Raw genomic sequence first — 24,533 nt, forward strand, 5'->3', positions numbered from 1 at the left:
AAAGAAGGGATGAAGAAGAAAAGCCTAGTTCCCTCAGTGATAGCAGAAAATGGCTGAAGTCTGCTGTTAAGGGATTGCCTCAATCTATGTTTTGCTTTATACCCAATTCAAAGTATATACATTATTTCATACATGTAAGAAATGAAGAAAAAAAAAAAAGGTTAAGAGTCCACTGCCTTTACAGGTAATTATTTATATCCTATCTTTTTATTTACCTGTTTTATTATTTTAGCTTTAAAACTAGTCCCTCTATTCAAGTCAACATTTGCATAACAGGATATAATTTCTGGACATAATATAGCCCAAGTGTACCTGTCACAAAGTTGTGTCCTAAAACCTTCAGAAATAAAGATGAGAATAATCTACTATCTCACTTCAACAATAATAATCCATTACATGTATGTAGACTTTTTCCATTTTTACAAGGCTTTCATGTGCATTATCTTATCAGCACTTCACAATACCCAATGGAAGACGTAGAGATTAGGACCACTTTAACGGGGACAAAACCAATGTAAAAAAGATTAATAACTTGACTCAGCTCAACAACCATCATCCTCTTTTCCACTTTACTATATGCATCTCAAAATGAGTTGCTTTCTCATATACAATGCTTCATATACAATGCAATATAATCCTGATACCTTCACAGTGTTATGAATTTCAGAGGTCATTAGATTTCTGGCTGCCACAATCACATCCTGGCACTTCTTGTTTGCAAAATGAGAATTGATGTTACGAGCATATTTCAGCAAATCTGTAGTATCTCCTTTTAAAAATTTCATTTCCTTTAGGGCATTTTCAAATTCTTCAGTGGATTGTATGATCTGAGATACACACACAAAAAAGAAAAGAATCACATACATATATTTCATTACAATATTAGAATTTCAAATCCAATGTATAAAAAATAAGAACCAAGCTGTTCATTTAAGATTTAGAATGGACCATCAATTACTGGGTATAAAAATATACATATTTCCAGCCTTAAATTTATTAGAAAGAATATCTTCAATAGAAATGTCTGACTCTACTTGGTAAAAGTACAGTTAAAATAAATACACTTATTTTAGTACTCGAGGAAACACTAAAAAGAAGCAAAAAAGTAAAATGTCACACAATAGCTATTATAGCTAATGTAAGTATAAATGAATATAAAGAAAATATATTTAATAAGAAAACAAGCTTCTGCAGTTAAAGAGGTAGGAAGCCAGGAGAAAAACGAAGTTATATGGAATTTGTCTCTATTCCTTATTAACAATTTGCTTAAAGGTATAACTAAAGAACAAACTATCTCCAAGGAAAAACAAAAGACAGCAATAATAATCAACAGTGTCTTAAAACCTTCTGTGCTATCGCGACTCTTTACCTCTTCATATTGCTGTAATTTGCTGCTATTTGTTGGAATAGAATAAACCAAACAGTTTTTGATGAGGCACTCAGACAAGTCCTCCCAGATCATGTCTCCAAGCATCTCAGCCAACGGGACAGTAGACGTTTTTTCATTTTCCAGGTCAGAGTCAAGTGACAGATCTGAATTTTTTTAAAAAAAGAAGTTTTAAACAAGAAACCATTCGCAGTCCTGGAATATTCTTAGGTTTTCTAGAATTCTTTAATTTTAAGATGATGGGGAAGAAAACAGCACAGATAATTCTACAGCCTTCTCAACTGACTGTGTGGGACAAATCATGACACACAATTATTATTATTTTATTTTCACTGCTCAAATGAATTGTCTGTACTATATTACTGCCTGTACTCTGTAACAATGAGGTATTAAGCCATCTACATTATAATCATCTAGTGCTAAGCTGCTGATCTGATTTGACAAGCACGCAGAAGTTCTGCATTCTAACTTGAAACTAGTTTAGAATAAAATCTCACTTATTTAATAATGAATAAACATACTTTTTTCATCTATGCATAGAATCTGAGTGTTTGTACTTTATAGTAAAACATAACTAGTCTATAAAACAGAGTATTTCAATACCTCCTCTACAGTATATGTTATGGTGGTTTTTTCCAACACATATTGAGGATGATGTTTAGAACATCCTATTAATCAATTAAATAATAGTTAAGAACCAGTGGCCAATGTAGAAGGAAGAGGACTCATAAAAGAGACTAGCTGTTATGAACCTAGTTCTGATTCACAAAGGAAGACTTAGGGGATTAAGAGCCTTAGAAGAGCAGGGCACAGTGACAAAGCCATTCCGGGGCTGAGCTGGGAGGACCACTTGAGCCTAGGAGTTCAAATCCAGCCTGGGCAACATAGCAAGATCAAGTCTCTTTAAACACAAACACACACACACACACCCCTGAGAAGAAAGTGAACATATTATCTCAAAGCCTTTAAGATACTTCACAACGTCTAAAGTCTAGTCTGCATTGTCCAATATGATAGCCACCAACCACATTTTGCTACTGAACACTTAAAATGTGGCTAGTGTGACTGAGAAATTCAACTTTTTAAAGTTTTGATTAATTGAAATTTAAGTTTAAAAACAGAAGCAGGGGTGTGTCCTTATAAAGGGGCAGCACAAAGGAGCCTTGTGGTTTTGGAACAGTTCTGTATCTTAACTGTAGTGGTGGTTACATGAATTTACACATGTGAAAAAATTGCACAGAACTACACAAACACACACACGAGCATGTAAAACTGGTGAAATCTAAATAAACTCAATGAATTGTACCAATGTTAATTTCCTGGTTTTGATATTGCACTATACTGCACTATATATTACTATATAATATTTAAGATGTTAACACTGTAGAAAATTGTGTGAAGGAGGCACAAGACCTCCCTGTAATTTTTGAATGGAAAAAAAATTTTAAAGCAGCAGGGTAAAATACTTTTCCATTAAACACAATTTCATTGTTTTGATAGAACTACATTTCACTGCAACCACTGCATCACATAAAATATTACTGTTGCATTGTCAAGCACTCAACAGGCACAAATGTCATTTCTAGTATTTCATATAATACATTGCCAAACCAGTCAGTGTCAACAGACTGATTCCATCATCATTTTTTCTCCAGACTGATCCTATCACAGTATGCACTAGTATAACACTGTGTTTCCTCTATGCACTAGTATAACACTGTAATGTGTTTATTTGAATATTTTATGCATAGAGCACAAGTTATGGTGATACCTACATAAATGGTAATAGGTAGTTAAATTGAAATACTTATTTTAGTTATGATATTACTCTTTTTCTAGATTAAGAAAATATGTACAAATTTTAAAATTTAAAACAAAGCATACTATTGATACAGTCAAGTAAAGATGGAGAAGCTGGTAGTACCACTGAAAGAGCAAAGGTAAAAAAGACTAGAAGAAAGCATGTCACAAATTTCACAATCAATGGCAGCTGCAATTTGCTACAACAGGGTAAAACAAAAAAAGCTGCTTGCTTGTTGTATACAAAACTTTTTTTTTTTTGAGATGAAGTTTCACTCTTGTTGCCCAGGCTGGAGAGCAATGGCGCGATCTCGGCTCACTGCAACCTCCACCTCCCGGGTTCAAGCGATTCTCCTTCCTCAGCCTCCCAAGTAGCTAGGATTACAGGCACCCACCACCACGCCCAGCTCATTTTTGTATATTTAGTAGAGACAGGGTTTCACCATGTTGACCAGGCTGCTGCTGAACTTCTGACCTCAGGTGATCCACCTGCCTTGGCCTCCCAAAGTGCTGGGATTACAGGCGTGAGCCACCGCACCTGGCCACAAAACATTTTTTAAGACAATAAAGTGAACAATATTAAGGGACATTTTCAGCAAATACATTAGGAATTTGATGATTCCTGTGAAAAAAGAATTGACAAAATTAGTCACCTGGAATCAGAATTAAATGTCCAATAAAAAGTGTGATTTTAACAGGACCTGAACTTCTAACTTTCAATAACTTGGATTCTTGTATTTTAAAAAAAAACCCTTTTTAAATGGAGAGCTAGCAAAAGAAGTGATTATTTTTTAATTTTCTTAAAAATTATAAGGAAAAGACATGTTTTTTAAAATGTAAAAGATCTTCAATGAAGCAACCACAGAATACAGTCCACAAAATATAATATCTTTCTAACAATATCAAAGATCAATTGATTCAATTTCTGGAAAATTGAAAATACTTTCCGTGTGTGTGTGTGAGTGTGTGTGTGTGTTTATTTTATGTACAAAGAGGCATCATGGTTTTGCATTAGGTAGATGCCTTGGATAATCCTTTCAAGGAGGATCATTTAGTCCAACTTAATGAAACCAATATCCTTCGCATACTGACGGAAACACTGGCGGCACATATTGAGGCCATATTTCCAGATCAGACCATGCTGGTTTGAGCAGACACGACAAAAGCAAGAATTCTGGCCGAATTTTCACCAGTGGCTCCAGTACAGCTGCTGGTGACCTATCTTGCTCTCAGGAGTGCGATGAGGTAAAAAGGCCAAATACTTTTCTTTAGCTGTAAATCATACTTTGGGTACATTTTTTCTAAAGGGACTTCCAAATTTGCAAAGAAATATTATCAATTCATAGCCTAAAAAATCAATCTCACTGCACAGTTTTTGTCTGTTTTGCATAGATATTTTTAACCTTTCACATTTGTCAAAGAATTTCAGCAAGATATGAAAAAATAATTTTTATTACAACGAATAGTGTTCTAGTTCTATGTTAGGAGAAAAAAAATCCAGATTCATTGGAGTTTTAAAACAAAAGACTGGCTGAGCGCGGTGGCTTATGCCTGTAATCCCACCACTTTGGGAGGCCAAGGCGGGCAGATCACGAGGTCAAAAGTTCGAGACCAGTCTGACCAACAAGGTGAAACCCCGACTCTACTAAAAATACAAAAATTAGCCCGACGTGGTGGCGCACACCTGTAATCCCAGCTACTCAGGAGGCTGAGGCAGGAGAATCTCTTGAACCGTGGAGGCGGAGGTTGCAGTGAGCGAAGATCGCACCACTGCACTCCAGCCTGGGTGACAGAGTGAGACTCCATCTCAAAAAAAAAAAAAAAAGACTAATGATTTCCTTATTGCTTCATTTCATCATGTGATAGATACCTGTGTTGTTTTTTATCTGAAACATACTCTATAAAAAGTTTAATGAACATTGTTAAAAGTATTCAGTTTACATACATGCAAATACTATTAATTATTACTGGTTAATGGAACTGTTGAAAGAAACAGAAGACAATAAATATGATGAACTTATGTTCTTTGCCAATGCTCATTACTTGAATCTGGAAGGGTTTTAGAAAGATTTACTACATTGTTATCTTTAAGGCTTTGTTAAAACAAAAGAAATGCTTGCCAAATATTCAAATAATCAAAGATTTAAAAAGGCAAAAAACTTGTTTTCGTACTTACATCACACTGCACATGAACAAGATGTGTGTGTGTGTGTGTGTGTGTGTGTATGTGTATTTGGCAAATACAACTACTATGGACTAAATTGTGTTCCTGCCCAAAATCATACGTTGAAGTCCTAGCCCCCAATGTGACTAGATTTGGATATACAGGCATACTTCATTTTATTGTGTTTTGCTTTAATGTGCTTCACAGATAATGGTTTTTTGGGGTTTTCAAATTGAAGGTTTGTGGCAACCCTCCATTAAGCAAGTCTATGAGCACCATTTTGTCCAAGAGCATGTGCTCACTTCATATATCTGTCACATTTTGACAATTCTTACAATATTTCAAACTTTTTCATGATTTTTGATGTTACCATTGTAATTGTTTTGAAATGCCATGAACCACACCCATGTAAGACAGTGAACTTAACAAATGTTGTGTGTGTTCTGACTACTCCACTAACCAGTCACCCCTTTCCCTCATACCCCTACCCTTTCCACTCACGTCTCTGTCTCCTAGGGTTTCCCTATTCCCTGAGACACAATACTGAAATTAGACCAACTAATAACCCTACAATAGCTTATACGTGTTCAAGTGAAAGAGTCACACACCTCTCACTTTATATCAAAAGTTAGAAATGATCAAACTTAGTGATAAAGGCATGTCAAAGGCTCAGGTAAGTCAAAAACTAGACCTCTTGTGCCAGTTAGCCAAGTTTTGAATTCAAAGGAAAAGACTGGGTTTTTTGTGTGGTTAACATTGCTTTAAATTCCTTATTTATTTACCTTTACTTTTTTTTTAACTTTTATATTAAGTTCAGGAGTACATGTGCAGGTCTGTTATACAGGTAAACTTCTGTCATGGGGGTTTGTTGTATAGATTATTACATCACCTAGGTATTAGGCCTAGTACCCATTAGTTATTTTTCCTATTCCTTGCCCTCCTCCCACCCTCCACCCTCCAATAGGCCCCAGTGTGTGTTGTTCCCCAGTATGTGTCATGTGTGTTCATCACTTAGCTCCCGCTTATAAGTGAGGACATGCAGTATTTGGTTTTCTGTTCCTGAGTTAGTGGGAAAAGTGCTTGAAGGAAATGAAAAGTGTATTAAAAGTGTATTGCTGAACAGATGGATTATAAAGTAAAACAAGCTTATTTATGGATAAAGTTTTGTTTTTTGTTTTGTTTTTTTGAGATAAAGTCTTACTCTGTCACCCAGGCTGGAGTGCAATGGCATGATCTCAGCTCACTGCAATCTCCGCCTCCTGGGTCCAAGCAGTTCTCTCACCTTAGCCTCCTGAGTAGCTGAAATTACAGGCACGTGCCATCATGCCCAGCTAATTTTGGTATTTTTAGTAAAGACAGGGTTTCACTATGTTGACCAGGCTGGTCTTGAACTCCTGACCTCAAGTGATCTGTCCGCCCCAGCCTCCCAAAGTGCTAGGATTACAGGTGTGAGCCACCGTGCCTGGCAATTTATGGAGAAAGTTTGAGTAGTCTGTGTAGAAGCTCAAACCTACCACAACATTTTCTTAAAGCCAAAGCCTAATCCAGAGTAAGGCCTTAACTCTCTTCAATTCTATGAAGGCTCAGAGAGGTGAGGAAGCTGCAGAAGAAAAGGATGAAGCTAGGAGAGTTTGGCTCATGAGGTTTGAAGAAAAGAAGCTGTCTCCATAATATAAAACTCAAGGTGAAGCGGCAAGTGCCAATGGATAAGCTACAGCAAGTTATCCAGCAGGCCTAGCTAAGATAATCAACAAAGGTCTCTATACTAAACAACAGATTTTTAGTGTAGACAAACTAGCCTTCTATTGGAAGATATGCCATCTGGAACTTTAATTGCTAGACAGAAGTCAATACTTGGCTTCAAAGCTTCAAACAATAGGCTGACCCTCTTGCTAGGGACTAATGCGGCTGGTGACTTTAAGTTGAAACCATGTTCATCAACCATTCCAAAAATCCTAGTGCCAGGCCGGGCGCGATGGCTCACACCTGTAATCCTAGCACTTTGGGAGGCCAAGGCAGGTGGACTGCTTGAGGCCCGGAGTTCGAGACCAGCCTGGGCAACATAGTGAAACCCCATCTCTACTAAAATTATAAAAATTAGCTGGGCGTGGTAGCACACACCTGTAATCCCAGCTACTCAGGAGGCTGAGGCAAGAGAATCGCTTGAACCCAGGAGACAGAGGTTGCAGTGAGCTGAGATCATGCCACTACACTCCAGCCTGGGCAACAGAGTGAGACTTGTCTCAAAAAAATTCCCAGGGCCTTAAGAATTATGCTAAATCTACTCTGCTTGTGCTCTAGAGATGGGATAAAGCCTGGATGGCAACACATCCACAACAGCATGGTTTTTCAGGATATTTTTCAAAAACAGCATGTCTTATTTTGTTTTATGAGACGGACTCTTGCTCTGTTACCCAGAAGTGCAGTGACGTGAACACAGCTCACTGCAGCCTCCAACTGGGCTCAACTGATCCTCCTGCCTCAGCTTTCCAAGTAGCTGGGACTACAGGCACATGCCACTATGCCTGGCTAATTTTTTATTTTTTTAGTAGAGGCCAGGTATCACTATGTTACCCAGCCTGGTCTCAAACTCCTGGCCTCAAGCAATTCTCTTACCTTGGCCTTCCAAAGCTCTTGGATTACAGGTGTGAGCGACCATGCCCAGCCAATAGCATGGTTTACTGAATATTTTAAGGTCTCTGTTGAGACCTACTGCTCAGAAAAAAGATTTCTTTCAAAATATTACCGCTTACTGGCAATGCACCTGGTCTCCCAAGAACTCTGATGGAGACAAGCAAGGAGATTAATGCTGTTTTCATGCCTGCTAACACACGATCCATCTGTAACCTATGAATCAAGGAGTAATTTTGACTTTCAAGTCTTATCATTCAAGAAATAAAATTAAAGCTGCCACAGTGATTCCTCTGATGGATCTGAGCAAAGTAAACTGAAAATCTTCTAGAAAGGATTCATCATTCTACATGTAATTAAAAGCATTCACAATTCATGGGAGGAGGTCAAAATAGCAAAATTAACAGGAGTCTGGAAGAAGTTGATTCCAACCCTCATGACTTTGAGGGGTTTAAGACTTCAGTTAAAGAAGTAACTGCCAATATACTAGAAATGGCAAGAGAGCCAGAATCAGTAATAGAGCCTGAAGATATAACTAAATTGCTGCAACCTCATGATAAAACCTGAATAGATGAGGAGTTTTTTCTAGTGGATGAACAAAGAAAGTGGTTTCCTGAGACAGATTCTACTGCTGGTGAAGATGCTGTGAACATTGTTTAAATGACAACAAAGGATTTAGAACAGTCCATAAATTTAGTTGATAAAGCAGTGGCAGGGTGAGAAGAATGACTCCAATTTTGAAAAAAGTTCAACTAGGGGTAAAAATGCTATCAAACAGCACTGCATGTTACTGAGAAATCTTTCAAGAAGGGAAGTCAATTGATAAGGCAAGCTTCATTGTTGTCCTGTTTTAAGAAATTGACACAGCCATCCAACCTTCAGCAACCACCATCCTGATCAGTCAGCAGCCATCAACATTGAGGCAAGACACTCCACCAACAAAAAGATTATGACTCACTGAAGGCTCAGATGAGTTAGCACTTTTTAATAATAATATATTTTTAAATTAAGGTATGTATACTGTTTAGACATAATGCTATAGCACACTTAATAGACTACAGTACAGTGTAACTACAACTTTTATATGCACTGGGAAACCGAAAAATTTGTGGGACTTGCTTTACTAGGATACTACTTTATTGCAGTGGTCTAAAACCAAACCCGCAATATCTCTGAGTATGCTAGTAGTCCCTTTAAGGAGGTAATTAAGGTTACATGGGGTCAAAAGGGTAGAGTCCTGATCCAACACAACTGGTGTCTTTATAAGAGAAAGAGACACCAGGATGCAAATGCAGAGAAAAAGCCATGCAAAGACACATCAAGAAGGCCATCTACAAGATAAGAGAGGCTTCAGGAAAAACCAAACCTACCAATACCAGAAGAGCAATGAAGATAAGGAGAACTTAAAACTATGTCATTCAAAAAATAAAAATGTTTACACTGGTGATAAGATGTAGGGGAAATAACAGCAACTGTAAAGAATTTGAAAATCCATCATGTGTAATAGGAATTAGACTCATTCTATATGGCTCCACACTATAAAAACAGCATCAATAAAGTAGACATTACAGGGTAGCATATTGTGACAAACTTTTAAAATAACTACCCTAAAGATTTAATTTGCAAAATTAGCATTTTTGTAGTAGTATTTAAGAGTACAGGTAAGAAATGTGAGTTTTAAAAAACAAAACAAAACAAAAACCTGCCTGGTACTCAGAACTGCCCAGGGGCAGGATAAAATGCCTCAAGTTCTCTCTCACTGAAAGTGTTCAGATTGGCTATCTGACCAATTGATGGAATATTATAGAGGAGATTCAGGCATCTGAGATATTTGGACCAAATTATCTCTCCAATTCCTTCTAATCTTTGGATGCTTTGTTTACAACTTAATTTATATCTAATGAAAACAAAATTGTATTCCTCCCCAAGGGGAGGATCTGGGAACAAGAAAAACTACCTTGGATTTCCGAAGTTTATGCGAGCCTTAGGATATTTTCTTCTCTGCTCTCACCAAAACTATAGAAAAGTCCTTGCTTTACATATAAATTATTTATATATAAACATACAGTATATGACTGCCAGGAAGGCCCACAAACAATAGGAGCATTTCTTTTTCACTTTAGCCACAGCAGGAATGGTTAGCCAGGCTATTCAATATGACAACTGAGAAAAGCACAAAGAAGGTAAGTCAAATAGACTTAAAAAAAAAAAAAGCAGTATTGAAACACAAGAGACTTCACTTTTAATGGTACAATAACCAAAAACACGATTTAAGGAATACAGAAACTGGCTGTTTCTAGTGTGAATACACAAAGATCAACAGGCTGAAATACAATTTATTTCCTATGTTAAACCAAGTTTGTTTTTATCAGATTAACAGGGGTTTCTATGGAAATACGTAAAACAACACTTGGTTCATTTCTTCTTCTCCTATAACTAAAGTACGAGTTCCAATTTGTGATGGTACTGGGAGTCCAGTGAGAGAAGTGCATCCTAGAATTCAACTAAAATAATATTACAAATACAGAATCTGGGGTACCACTGATGGCCCTACTTGTCAATATAGTGCAGAGAAGGAATGCAAAATAGGCAAAAAACAAGACAGCAACTCCTTTGCCCCTATGGCACAATTTACCTACTTCTGAGCCTACTTTCTCACACATTATAGGCATTTCTACTTTAAAATAATATTTACTTTTAAAAACAATATTTACTTTTCCAAAATATAAAAACACTGCCTTGGAGATACATACCTAGAAGCTGTTTCTGGAGCACTTCTAGTACCAGTCTGATCTTTGTAAAAACTTCAGATGGTGATGGATATTCCAAGTTAGTCATTATAGATTCAAAACGAATAACTATGTTAGGCTGGCTTTCTATCACAGCGTGAAGGGATGGACAAGATGCCAGAGGCCTAAGGATATACTTCAGCAGCATCTGACCTGAAAAATCATATGAACATTCACCAAAAAATCACTGTAAGACACTTCTAGGCCAGGCACGGTGGCTCACATCTGTAATCCCAGCACTTTGGCAGGCCGAGGCAGGTGGATCATCTGAGGCCAGGAGTTCAATACCAGCCTGGCCAACATGGTGAGATCCCATCTCTACTAAAAATACAAAAATTAGCTGGGCATGGTGGCAGGCACCTGTAATCCCAGCTACTCGGGAGGCTGAGGCAGGACAATTGCCTGAACCCAGGAGGTAGAGGTTGCAGTAAGCTGAGATCATGCCATCGCAGTCCAGCCTAGGTGACAAAAGCGAAACTTCATCTAAAAAAAAAAACTTCTAAAAGGTAAACCTGTCAAAAAAAGAATATGAATATTTGAACCTAACAACCAAAATACATATACCATGACATTACACACCAACCATTATGCAGTGTAGGTTTTACCACTGAAGTTTCCCAGATTGTCTACAGATTTTTATTTAAATTATTCAAAAACCAAATAAAATAGGAACAGTTTAAAAAAAAAACCCAATCCCTTAATAAAAAGGATAATATTTATGACAATTCCCTTTGATGAATCAAGAGGCCAGACCCTATATTAATACTCCCCAGAGAATATTTTATCATCTTTTCTGTCTTCCCTTTAATAGTGGGCCTTAGGAGATTTTGTGTAAATGAAACAAAGTAGCATGCCTCACCAAATGATTTAAGCTTGCTGTGTAGTTCTCCAAGAACAGAAAATGCCAAGAGGACAGAACTGATGGGTGGCATAGGGGTCTTCTCCTCTTTATGTGATTGTTCAGTGTATAAATGAAGTTCAGTTTGTAGGTAAGATTCCAAACTGCTGGTATCTAAGAAAAAGGAAGAAAAACATCAGCTGTCTCACCAATATGAGATGTTCCCACTTCTATTCCTCAGAGTTCATTCTCTGATATTTCCAATGCAGTTCTATTACAATATACTCCTAATGCAACCAAATATGAATTATGACATACATGTCCTTGGCATCACTTTAAAAAAGGAAATGACTTTTTGAGGTCAGGTGAGGGAACTCATGTCTGTAATCCCAGCACATTGGGAGGCCGAGGCAGGAGGATCACTTGAGCCCAGGAGTTCAAGACCACCCTGGGCAACATAGTGAGACCCTGTCTCTAACAAAAAATTTAAAAATTCATCAGGCGTGGTAGCACGCACCTGTGGTCACAGCTACTGGGGGCAGGGTGGGAGAAGTAGGTGGGGCTGAGGCAGGAGGATCGCTTCAGCCTGGGAGTTTGAGACTGCAGTGAACTATGCTTGAGCTACTGCACTCCAGCCTGGGCGACACAGCGAGACCGTGCTTCAAAAAAAAAAAAAAAAGAGGTCCTAGTTTCACAGACCTTACTTTCTATGTTCTTTCTGCCAAACAAGTTTAACAAGTAGGGTGTGTTATAACAAATAATTCAACACACCTGCCCTCTTCTCTTAACTAATATTCTACTTGAGAACAGAATCTAAAATTTCCAGGATAACTCCCTTCAAATACTGATATACATACACATATGCACATGTGTCTATGTACACACATAAGTACACAATGAATTTGTAGGCCAAAGTGGACATAGGAAAGGGAACGGGGGAGACAGTTTCTCCTGAAATACACTAAATTTCAAAATCCAATGTTGGAAAATACACCAGGTACAATAGCATGTCCTTTAAATACAGCCTCTGAAGTTTTACTCTAAGGGCAAACAACACACCAAAGAGGGCTCATACCCAGAGGTAGGCAGAAAGGCTGAGAGCCAAGTAGCATAAATCAAAGCCAGGGCAGAAGTAATCCCATTTCTTCACCTTGCAAAGCACTCCCTAGCTCATTATTTTCCCCAAGGACTGGAAAGAAATTGAACAAAACCCCTCCTCTACCCACAAGCCTACTGATTCATCTTCTTTCCTAAGCAGGAGAGAGAATGGCTAGATAGCTCCTCTACACTCTCCAGCCAAGATAAACTGCTGGGATCAGGGCTGTCAGGAACGAGCACGTCCTACAAGGCAATGGAAACAATGTGGTGGCAAATTGCTACCACCTCCTCTAGCACACTCTCACCACATGACCCCAACTACCTTATCATCTTTTCTCACATTTCCAGGGAACGGGACAGCTAAGAGGGATGTAAGGGAAGCAAGGTGAGGGCACTTTAGGGACTCAGATGAGCTGGTCCTAAGTAAGCATCTTGCTAACATGAGCACTCAATACAGACATGGAAGATTATGAATGAACCCTCATCTACCAATACAAAACTGTAGAGTATATTCAGACACTACACTGGTTCAGGCAGATGAAGCAAAGCAGTCCACCTGAGGTCAGCAGCACCTTTTGATGGTGGGAACTTCCATACAATCAGCTTCTGCCACTCTTCTCCAAGGTGATAAAGTATGTTCTGTTTCTGTATTGTGAGCTCCATGCTGAGAGATTTCAATATTTTTAAATCAAAGCATTTTCTGGATTTTAATAACTTCAAGCATTTCTGTGCCTGGTAATGAAATGAAATCACTGTTAAACATTCAATCTGGACTCAGGGCAATTAGAATATATTTGCATAATGATAAAAATACAAAATTTACTGAAAACAAGAAAAGCACTTATTGTTCATGCTTTGGGGAAAGCATTTAGTACCTCTTCCAGATGCTGAGCACCAGTGACATATTTCTTCTCTGTTAATGCACAATTATATTCTTCAATAGCAGTGGAAAACTGAAAAGTTAAGTATAATATTTTATACATCCTATTATTTCAAGTCTGTTTGCTTTTAAAATATTAAGAAATGCTCCCACTTTCCCTCCCTCTAAAAAAAAAAAAAAAGAAGAAGAAAAGAAAATATGAAGATAAAAAAACCCCATTATAGTCAGGAGATAGCCATTGAATAATGAGACCTTCCCACCACCAAAATACTAAGGTTCAAGTTGAGTTTACTGACCTCCTGCAACTGTTTAAGCAAACTTAGGACAACTGAGTCTCTTTCCAACTGCTGCTTTAAGTCTGTGAATTCACCAGTTGATACATGAAGATCCCGGCAGACCTAATTCACACACCAAAGACAAGTACTTTTAAGCTATACCATACCTAAGAAATAAAACATTTACAGCAAATCAATAAGCTTTACTAGGTCAACATAATTCATGTTGAAATTTAAATGCTAGTTAAGACTGGAATAAAAATCACAGAATGTAGTAGGAAGATACCCCAGAGGTCCAACTAGTCCAAACCTTTATCCTATCACAAGAATATCCATTTCTTTCAATATAATATCCTCAAGTCACCATCTATTCTTAATTTAAACAGGTATCTTTCTTTTTTTTTTTTTTTTTTTTTTGAGACGGAGTCTCGCTGTCACCCAGGCTGGAGTGCAGTGGCCAGATCTCAGCTCACTGCAAGCTCCGCCTCCCGGGTTTACGCCATTCTCCTGCCTCAGCCTCCTGAGTAGCTGGGACTACAGGCGCCCGCCACCTCGCCCGGCTACTTTTTTGTATTTCTTAATAGAGACGGGGTTTCACCGTGTTAGCCAGGATGGTCTCGATCTCCTGACCTCGTGATCCGCCCGTCTCGGCCTCCCAAAGTGCTGGGATTACAGTCTTGAGCCACCGCGCCCGGCCTAAACAGGTATCTTTCATCAGAGAGCTCATCCACCTGGATTACTAGAAAGGTATCCCCACTGCCAAGTGATAACTCATTTTAGAGTCAGACAGCTCTATTAGGATTTTTTTTTTTAATTGAAACAGGGTCTCACTCTGTTGCCCAGGTTGAAGCACAGTGGTGCAATCTCAGCTCACTGCAGCCTCAACTTCCCTAGAATCAAGCGATTCTCCCACCTTAGCCCTGCTGAGTAGCCAGAACTACAGGCACGCACCACCATGCCTGGCTAATTTTTGTATTTTGTGATAAAGATGGAGTTTCGCCATTTTGTCCAGGCTGGTCTTGAACTCCCAGACTCAAGCGATCTGCCCACCTTGGCCTCCCAAAGTGCTGAGATTGCCAGCATGAGCCACCGCACCTTGTCAGAAAGATTTAATATTGAGGCAGAATCTACCTCTCATTCTGTCCCACCTTATCAAATGACTTTACATGATCAATTATTCCATCTCCTAAAATCTCCAATTAACCTCTCCCTAATTTATCTTCACTCATTCGTGAAATATATATTGACTGAATACCTGTAAGTGCATGGCTTATCCCATCAAATTTAAATATGTTAAAATTTCTCCCATCTTTTGGAAAAATTTCCCTCCACCTCACCAACCACCCTATTGCTCAGCAACTGCTTTATTTTTCTCCTCCCTCTCACAAACAGCTTCCTGAAATAGTGACCTATATTCACTGTCTTTACATTCTCACCTCTCAGTCACTCTATACCTCACTGTGATCTGGTTCCTAACTGTTCTTGCCAAAAAAAAAAAAAAAACACTAAACTCCTCATTGCTAAATCCAAAGCATACATTACTAGTACAGTCGTGTGTCACTTAACAATGGGGACACATTCTGAGAAATGCATTGTTAGGTGATTTTGATGTCATGCAAACATCATAGAGTATACTTACACAAACCTAGATGGTATGTCCCACTATGTACCTAGGCTACATAAAACTATTGCTCCCAGGCTATAAACCCATACAGCATGTCAGTGTACCATTTACACAATGGTAAATATTTGTGTATCTAAACACAGAAAACATACAGTAAAAATACAGCATAAAAATGGTACACCTGTATAGGGCACTTATCATGAATGGAGGTTGCAGGACTAGAAGTTGCTCTGAGTGAGTCAGTGGGTGAGTGGTGAGGTAATGTAAAGGTCTAGGACATTAGTGTACTCTACTGCCGACTTTATAAACATTATACATTTAGGTAACACTAAATTTATTTTTAAAAATTTTCTTTCTTCAATAATAAATTAACATTATCTTACTATAACATTTTTACTTCATAAACTTTTTAACTTTTTTTTCTTTTTTTTGAGGAGTCTCACTCTGTCACCCAGCTGGAGTGCAGTGGCACAATCTTGGCTCACCGCAACCGCTACCTCCTGGGTTCAAGCAATTCTCCCGCCTCAGCCACCCAGGTAGCTGGGATTACAGGCGTCCACCACCACACCCAGCTAATTTTTGTATTTTCAGTAGAGATGGGGTTTTACCATGTTGGCCAGGCTGGTCTCGAACTCCTGACCTCAAGTGATCTGCCTGCCTCAGCCTCCCAAAGTGCTGGGATTACAGGTGTGAGCCACTGCACCTAGCTAAACTTTTTAACATTTTGACTCTTGTAATAACACAGCTTAAAACGCAAACACACTATACGCTGTACAAAAATATTTTGTGTGTTTTTATTTCTTCTAAAAAAAAAAATGGGATACATGTGCAGAACATGCAGGTTTGTTACACAGGTATAGATGTGCCATGGTGGTTTGTTGCACCTATTAACCCGTCTTCTAAGTTCCCTCCCCTCACCCCTCACCCCCCAACAGGCCCTGGTGTGTGTTGTTCCCCTCTTTGTGTCCGTGTGTTCTCACTGTTCAACTCCCACTTATGAGTGAGAACATGCGGTGTTTAGTTTTCTGCTCTTGTTTTTTGCTAAGGATGATGGCTTCCAGCTTCATCCATGTCCCTGCAAAGGACATGCTCTCATTCCTTTTTATGGCTGCATAGTATTCCATGGTGTATATGTACCACATTTTCTTTATCCAGTCTATCAGTGATGGGCATTTCGGTTGGTTCCATGTCTTTGCTATTGTAAACAATGCGGCAATAAACATATGTGTGCATGTGTCTTTATAGTAGAATGATTTATATTCCTTTGGGTATATACCCAGTAATGGGACTGCTGGGTCAAATGGTATTTCTGATTCCAGATCCTTGAGGAATCACCATACTGTCTTCCACAATGGCTGAACTAATTTACATTCCCACCAACAGTGTAAAAACGTTCCTATTTCTCCACATCCTCTCCAGCATCTATTGTTTCCTGACTTTTTAATAATCGCTATTCTGACTTGCATGAGATGGTATCTCATTGTGGTTTTGATTTGCATTTCTCTGATTCAGTGATGTTGAGCTTTTTTTCATGTTTGTTGGCCACATAAATGTCTTCTTTTGAGAAGTGTCTGTTCATATCCTTCGCCCACTTTTTGATGGGGCTGTTTTTTTCTTATAAATATGTTTAAGTTCCTTGTAAATTCTGGATATTAGACCTTTGTCAGATGGGTAGACTGCAAAAATTTTCTCCCATTCTGTAGATTGCCTGTTCACTCTGATGATAGTTTCTTTTGCTGTGCAGAAGCTCTTTAGTTTAATTAGATCCCATTTGTCAATTTTGGCTTTTATTGCAGTTGCTTTTGGCATTTTTGTCATGAAGTCTTTGCCCATGCCTATGTCCTGAATGGAATTGCCCAGGTTTTCTTCTGGGGTTTTTATGGTTTTGGGTTTTACATTTAAGTCTTTAATCCACCTTGAGTTAATTTTTGTATAAGGTATAAGGAAGGGATCCAGTTTCAGTTTTCTGCATATGGCTAAACAGTTTTCCCAGCACCATTTTACTGAATAGGAGATTCTTTCCCCATTGCTTGTTTTTGTCAGGTTTGTCAAAGATCAGATGGTTGTAGAAGTGTGGTGTTATTTCCGAGGCCTCATTTCTGCTCCATTGGTCTATATGTCTGTTTTGGTACCAGTACCATGCTGCTTTGGTTACTGTAGCCTTGTAATATAGTTTGAAGTCAGGTAGTGTGATGCCTCCAGCTTTGTTCTTTTTGTTTAGGATTGTCTTGTCTATATGGGTCTTCTTTGATTTCATATGAAAACTAAAACAGTTTTTTTCTAATTCTGTGAAGAATGTCAATGGTAGTTTGATGGACCAGCATTGAATCTATAAATTGCTTATGGCCATTTTCATGATACTGATTCTTCCTATCCATGAGAATGGAATGTTTTTCCATTTGTTTGTGTCCTCTCTTATTTCCTTGAGCAGTGGTTTGTAGTAAAAATATTTTATTTGTATTTGCCTTCTACAAGCTGTTTTCTATTTTAAATTTTTTGTTTTAACTTTGTAAACTTTCCTGTTAAACACTAAGACACAAACACGCACATTAGCCTAGCCCTATGAAGTCAGGATTATCAATAGGTGACAGGAACTTTTCAGCTCCACTATAATCTCACGGGACCACACTTGTATATGTGGTCTGTTGTCGACTGAAATGTATTTAACAGTACTGTGTTAACTTTCCTTCCTTCTGAAACATTCTTTCCCTTAGTTCCATGATACCATTCTCTACTGATTTTCCTCTTAGTTCTCTAGCCCTTCCTTTTTCACTTTCTTTTGGGAGCTTCATTTTCTGACCACTCCATATACATTGATACTCCTTTCTTCCTGATTTTCTTCTTATTCCAAACCAGTGGTTTTTAACAGGAAGTGATTTTTCCCCACCCTCAACCAGGGACATGTGACAACGTCTGAAGACAGTGGCTGCCACTGGTTGTCACCATGAGAGAGCTCTATTCACATCTAGCGAACAGAGGTCAGGGATACTGCTAACATGATACGATGTACAGGACAGACCTCCACAACAAAGAATTATCCAGCCCAAAACATCAATAGTGACAAGGGTGAGAAACCCTGCTTTATATACTCTTTCTGGGCAATCTTGTCCATTCCCATGGCTTCAATTACTAAGTGCTGCTATCTCAAGTCCACATTATTTTCCTCACCTCCAAACATGTATATGGGTAAGATGATGTGGAAACTGTCCACTAAAATCCATTCTTCTTTTTTCCATATTAATAGCACCCAACCACATTATATATTTTAGCCTCCTTCACAGTTGGGTGACACCATGTCTAAGATCTTACCAATTACTAACAGAAGTAATTGGTAACTCTGAGTCTTAAGAAAATCGATGTGGCCCCTACATGCCCTCTCTTTTCCCTTTATCTCCAGCTATGACCTGGATACCAGAAGAGACCAGATTGAATCACGTAAATAATGACAAAACCCTAAGAGCAATACTTCTCAAACTGTAATGCATATACATATCACTCAGTGACTCTCAGTAAAATGCAGATTCTGATTCAGTGGGTCTAGATTGAGGCCTGAGATCCTGCATTTCTAATAAGCTATCAGGTACTGCCAAAGCTGCTGCTCTACAGACTTTTGGGAGACAATTCTCTAGATGTCTCTCACATTTTTGCACCATCTTACAAGTAAGGCAATTACTGTCTTTAGTTCTGGGCTATCTTTTCAAGAACGCCTATATAGTAACAGCCTTGGAAGACAGAGATGGTGTCTCCCTCCAAAGCAAAAGGGAGGTATGCTTGCTACCCATTAAAAAGATTCAGGTTCCTTAAACTCAGGAGTCCTTTTCTATTAATATAAAGTAATCCACTGCACAATGTCCGACAGGAAGCAGGACTGGGCAACTGATGCAAAAATGCTGATACTCTGGCTACTGCTGTAAGTAATAAACTGTCCTTCATCTCGCACCAAGGAGACTCATGTCTTCTACAAAAATCCATGAAACTTTCCAGGAATGGTGACTCAAGCCTGTAATCCCAGCACTTTGTGAGGCTGAAGAAGGAGAATTGCTTGAGCCCAGAAGTTCTAGACCAGCCTGGGCAACATTGTGAGACCCTATCTCTACAAAAAAATTTAGCTGGGCATGGTGGCTTGTACCTGTAGTCCCAGCTACCCGGGAGGGTGAGGTGAGATAATCAACTGAGCCCACGAGGTTGAGGCTGCAGTGAGCCATGACTGCGCTATGGGCAACAGAGTGAAACTGTCTCAAAAAAATAAAAAACAAGAATTTTTTTTTTAATTTTTAAAAATCAAAAAAAAAAAAAAAAAATCCATGAGGCCGGGTGCAGTGGCTCATGCCCGTAATCCCAGTTACTTTGAGAGGCAGAGGTGGGTGGATCACTTGAGGCCAGGAGTTTGAGACCACTCTGGCCAACCTGATGAAATTCTATCTCTACTAAAAATACAAAAATTAGCCAGGCATGATGGCACATGCCTGTAATCCTAGCTACTTAGGAGGCTGACACAGGAGAATTGCTTGAACCCAGGAGGCAGAGGTTGCAATGAACCTAGATCACACCACTGCACTCCAGCCTGGGCAACAGAGTAAGAGTGCATCTCAAAAAAAATGTAAAAACAAAATCCATGAAACTTTAGCAGGCTAACTTACTGACTTTCAAGAAAGTTAAAATCCTAGATCCCCTTCAATTCTTGACACACACTATGCTAGAATAGCTGGGCCCTAGATTGTAGAATCAGCCTGCTTACTAAAGTATTATGATTTTTTTTTTAAGTATCTTGTTTGAGCCACTGCATTTCAAGGTATCTCTTTTTTTTTTTTTTTTTTGAGACGGAGTCTCGCTGTGTCACCCAGGCTGGAGTGCAGTGGCCCGATCTCGGCTCACTGCAAGCTCCGCCTCCCGGGTTTACGCCATTCTCCTGCCTCAGCCTCCGAGTAGCTGGGACTACAGGCACCCGCCACCACGCCCGGCTAGTTTTTTGTATTTTTAGTAGAGACGGGGTTTCACCATGTTAGCCAGGATGGTCTCGATCTCCTGACTTCGTGATCCACCCGCCTCGGCCTCCCAAAGTACTGGGATTACAGGCTTGAGCCACCGCGCCCGGCCTAGGTATCTCTTTTTATTTATTGTTTTTTTTAACAACAGTCTAGCCTTCACCTTAATATAATCCAACTGTCTGTGAAAGTGCATTTGATATTCCATAGGCACCTTAAATTTAAACTCCTCAAATCTCTCACAAAAACCTGCTCTTTCTCTAGACTGTCTCAGTGAATGGAATGAAACCATGACCTAGTTCCCCAGTTATCCTTGACTCCTACATCCTTCACTCCCTACATCAACAAGTCCCAAATATCCTCTCTGAAATGTCACTAGGATCCATCAATTTTTCTCCATCCCCACTGCCACTGACTTTAGGGCAAATCACCACCCTTTTTTTCCTTGATTATTTTAACTGCCTCTGAATATTTTAACTGCCTTCTCATATCCTGGACTCATTTCCCTCAAGTTCTTTCTTCAAACTACAAGCAGCATAGAATTCCTGAAATTCAAATCTGATGTCACTCTCTTGCTTAAAAACCTCTATGGGTTCCACAGTGCCATCAAGATAACGTCCACACTAACTTTATCATGTTACTACTAACCTGATATGCAAGGTCTTTGCTTACCTTTCTAATTCATCTTATGTTCCTTCCCACCACAATCTCTAAACATTTGTCTTATGCAATACTTGTAGCTCCCCAAAAGTGACCTCTCTCCATTACCTCCATGCCTCTGCCTAAAACTAACATTTATGGCTACTTACAACACTCTTCCTTCCCCTGTTGCCTATCACTTCCCGTCTTGGTTTGGATGTCATTTCCTATAGTAAGCCATCCTTAGCTATATCTCCTCTCTCTAACTGTATTACTCCTATTTATTGTTATGTCACACTATTATTATCAGGTATGAGATTCACACCTTGAAATAAAAAACATTCTTATTCAGCAACTATCTCAGTACCTGGCACCTTTTAAGTGCACAACAAATACACCAAATGCCTGAATAAACTTCTAACATACACCTATTGAAAAATAATTCTCTATTACCAACCATAAATTTGAATATTCCTCCCATATGACAGAGCTTCAAATATTGAAAGTATTTCTTCCCAAGGCTAAACATCCTCAGTTTATTTCACAGTTCTTCAAATGGTACGGTGTTCAGGGCTAAACCTTCTCATCCAGACCAGCCATCTTTCAAACTACAACAACCAAAACTAAATGAATTTCAACAGCCAGGATGTGGCCAGTAAGAGGTACAGAGAGCCAATTACTGTTCTGTTCCAGACACTTCATTTCTAATAGCACAGTCTAATATTGCACTATTGATACTGACTCCCTAATCAATCAACTAATTACAAATACACTCTGGGGATATTTTTTGTACTGTGCCAGAGGTGCAAAATAACAGATTGATCCACTCGCTTTGGCCACCACAAAATGCTGGGATTAGAGGCGTGATGCACCGGGCCTGGTCAAATTTTCTTCCATAAAAAATAAGTTATTTAAATTACACTTCTGGAAAATATTTCTATTTCAGAATTGAAGTCACCCTACAATCATTTAGTTCAAGCACCATTTACCAAACAGAAAAGTGAGGGTTTAAAAAGTTGTACACAATTAAGCTGTCTTAGGAATCAGGAAGCTGAACCACTTCCCTACAAACCTACCCAATTTAACAAATTATCCTTACCTCACTCTCTATCCTGGATTTCAGTAGGTCAATGTCTTCAGACAGTTTATCCACCTGGGTAATCAGGCCCTGCGCACTCTGCATGCTAGGCAGGAATTCACTGTACTTCTTGCTAATCATATTGCACACCTCACCCTAAAATATAAAACAGAATTACAATAAAAGACAGTGAAATGAGTAGAAAACTCTGATAAAAATATATTCATCTTCCACAAGGCATTTTCCATGTTAGAACCTTCTTGCCAATTGCCCACAACCATTCACTTTCCCTCCAAGCCAATGAGTTTCTTTCAAAAACACATTTCTCCCACCATGAGGGGTCTCATAACACTATTAGGGTGAAAGAAGACAACAATATCAAACATCACTATGTACTCCAAGAGTATGTACAACTATTACTGGTCGATTAAAACATTAATTAAAAAAAAGAAGACTATGATCACCAAACCCCAACAGTGCCCAAGAGTTGTACAATTGCTGGAAAAGATAAAGGTGGAGTCAGAAGTTCTCATATTGAACTATATCAGACTGTGGTCACCAATTTTAATGATAAATCTAATAGAAAAGAAAATAAATGGACAAATTAAATCCATAATCTATATCTCTCAATCAATTTCTATTTTCTTGCCTATAACATTTTATGGCCTGATCTTAAAACCCTACATTGGCCAGGCGCGGTGGCTCAAGCCTGTAATCCCAGCACTTTGGGAGGCCGAGACGGGCGGATCACGAGGTCAGGAGATCGAGACCATCCTGGCTAACATGGCGAAACCCCGTCTCTACTAAAAAATACAAAAAACTAGCCGGACGAGGTGGCGGGCACCTGTAGTCCCAGCTACTTGGGAGGCTGAGGCAGGAGAATGGCGTAAACCCGGGAGGTGGAGCTTGCAGTGAGCTGATATCCGGCCACTGCACTCCAGCCTAGGTGACAGAGCGAGACTCCATCTCAAAAAAAAAAAAAAAAAACCCTACATTGATTTGAGTTTCATCATCTCCTTTAATGCAAACTAACTTAAACGAAGTACTGAATACTGTGTATTGAATTATTCAATACCTTGAAAGATACAAGAATAAATTATGGCTCCTTCTCTGGGGAAGTAGTGAAGGCAGTAGATGCAGGAAGCTGGACTCCAGGCATCATGTACTACAAATTTAGTAGCTTCACGTTCAAGTTGGTGGGAGCATGGATTTCAGAGGCCTATAGCCCACAGGGATTAAAGCCTGTGGTTTCCACAGAAGCACCACCTATCATATTTGCCATACCAACTAAGCTGACCTGATTCCACTGCATATAATTTTGCTAGGAAAAACAAAGTTCCAGAGCTGAAGAAGTTTCTCCGGAAAGCTGATGATGTGCCCATCCACCTGAAATGAGGATTCCCTGACCAAATGCTATAATGGACCACCATGGTGCTGACTATGGGCGGGATACTGCCTGATCACCCCCTACATGGTTTCGCAGCCTCTAAAGAAATGAGTTAGCGCCAAAACAAATAAGGACTGGTTTGCTTTTTGGCATAAACCGTTTGAATTATCTTTTTCACTGTTTTTGTTAATTTTTGTTTGTTTGTTTGTTTGAGATGGAGTCTCGTTCTGTCACCCAGGCTGGAGTATAGTGGTGGAATCTTGGCTCACTGCAACCTCCACCTCCCGGGTACAAGCGATTCTCCTGCATCAGCCTCCCAAGTAGCTGGGACTATAGGCATGCGCCACCATGCCCGGCTAATTTTTGTATTTTTAGTAGAGACAGGGTTTCACCATGTTGGCCAGGCTGGTCTCGAACTCCTGACCTCTGGTGATCCACCCACCTCAGCCTCTGAAAGTGCTGGGATTATAGGTGTGAGCCACCGTGGCCAGCCTTTTTTTTTTTTTTTTTTTTTTCACTTGGATGATACATGTTTACAAGAAAAACAGAAAGATATGAAGACAGTATTTTGGCTTGCTTATGAAATGCATATGGCTTGTCAGAGCTCATTCAACAGTTAAAGCCACTGTTTAAAGAAATGATGCATCCCAGCATTGTGGCTCACACCTGTAATCCCAGCACTTTGGGAAGCCAAGGCAGGTGGATCACTTGAGGTCAGGAGTTCAAGACCAGCCTGGCCAACATGGTGAAACCCATCTCTACTAAAATACAAAAAAATTAGCCAGGCGTGGTGGTGGGTGCCTGTAGTCCCAGCTACTTGGGAGGCTGAGGCAGGAGAATCACTTGAACCCAGAAAGCAGAGATTGCAGTGAGCCGAGATCTCGCCATTGCACTCCAGCCTGGGCGACAGAGCGAGAGAGACTCCACCTCAAAAAGAAAAAAAAAAAAAGAAATGATG

The 24,533-nt window shown here is 39.2% G+C and overlaps 1 protein-coding gene and 2 pseudogenes across 1 annotated transcript in view; 1 reads left to right on the top strand and 2 right to left on the bottom strand.

Moving 5' to 3' along the window:
* ZW10 (zw10 kinetochore protein) overlaps positions 1 to 24,533 on the bottom strand; it is a 43,822-nt gene that overhangs the window by 16,123 nt on the left and 3,166 nt on the right. Inside the window, exons 2-9 of the mRNA XM_005579678.5 lie at positions 22,210 to 22,344; positions 13,884 to 13,985; positions 13,583 to 13,660; positions 13,280 to 13,439; positions 11,631 to 11,783; positions 10,736 to 10,924; positions 1,370 to 1,533; positions 645 to 827 (exon numbers count right to left, since the gene is read on the bottom strand). Of these exons, the coding sequence (XP_005579735.2) occupies positions 645 to 827; positions 1,370 to 1,533; positions 10,736 to 10,924; positions 11,631 to 11,783; positions 13,280 to 13,439; positions 13,583 to 13,660; positions 13,884 to 13,985; positions 22,210 to 22,344 (1,164 nt within the window). The remainder of the gene's footprint in view (positions 1 to 644; positions 828 to 1,369; positions 1,534 to 10,735; positions 10,925 to 11,630; positions 11,784 to 13,279; positions 13,440 to 13,582; positions 13,661 to 13,883; positions 13,986 to 22,209; positions 22,345 to 24,533) is intronic.
* LOC123568652 (small ribosomal subunit protein uS14-like) lies at positions 4,120 to 8,874 on the bottom strand (annotated as a pseudogene).
* On the top strand, positions 23,349 to 23,693 carry LOC102121539 (cytochrome c oxidase subunit 7A2-like, mitochondrial pseudogene; annotated as a pseudogene).

Source organism: Macaca fascicularis, chromosome 14 (assembly GCF_037993035.2).
Source record: "Macaca fascicularis isolate 582-1 chromosome 14, T2T-MFA8v1.1".
NCBI lineage: Eukaryota > Metazoa > Chordata > Mammalia > Primates > Cercopithecidae > Macaca > Macaca fascicularis.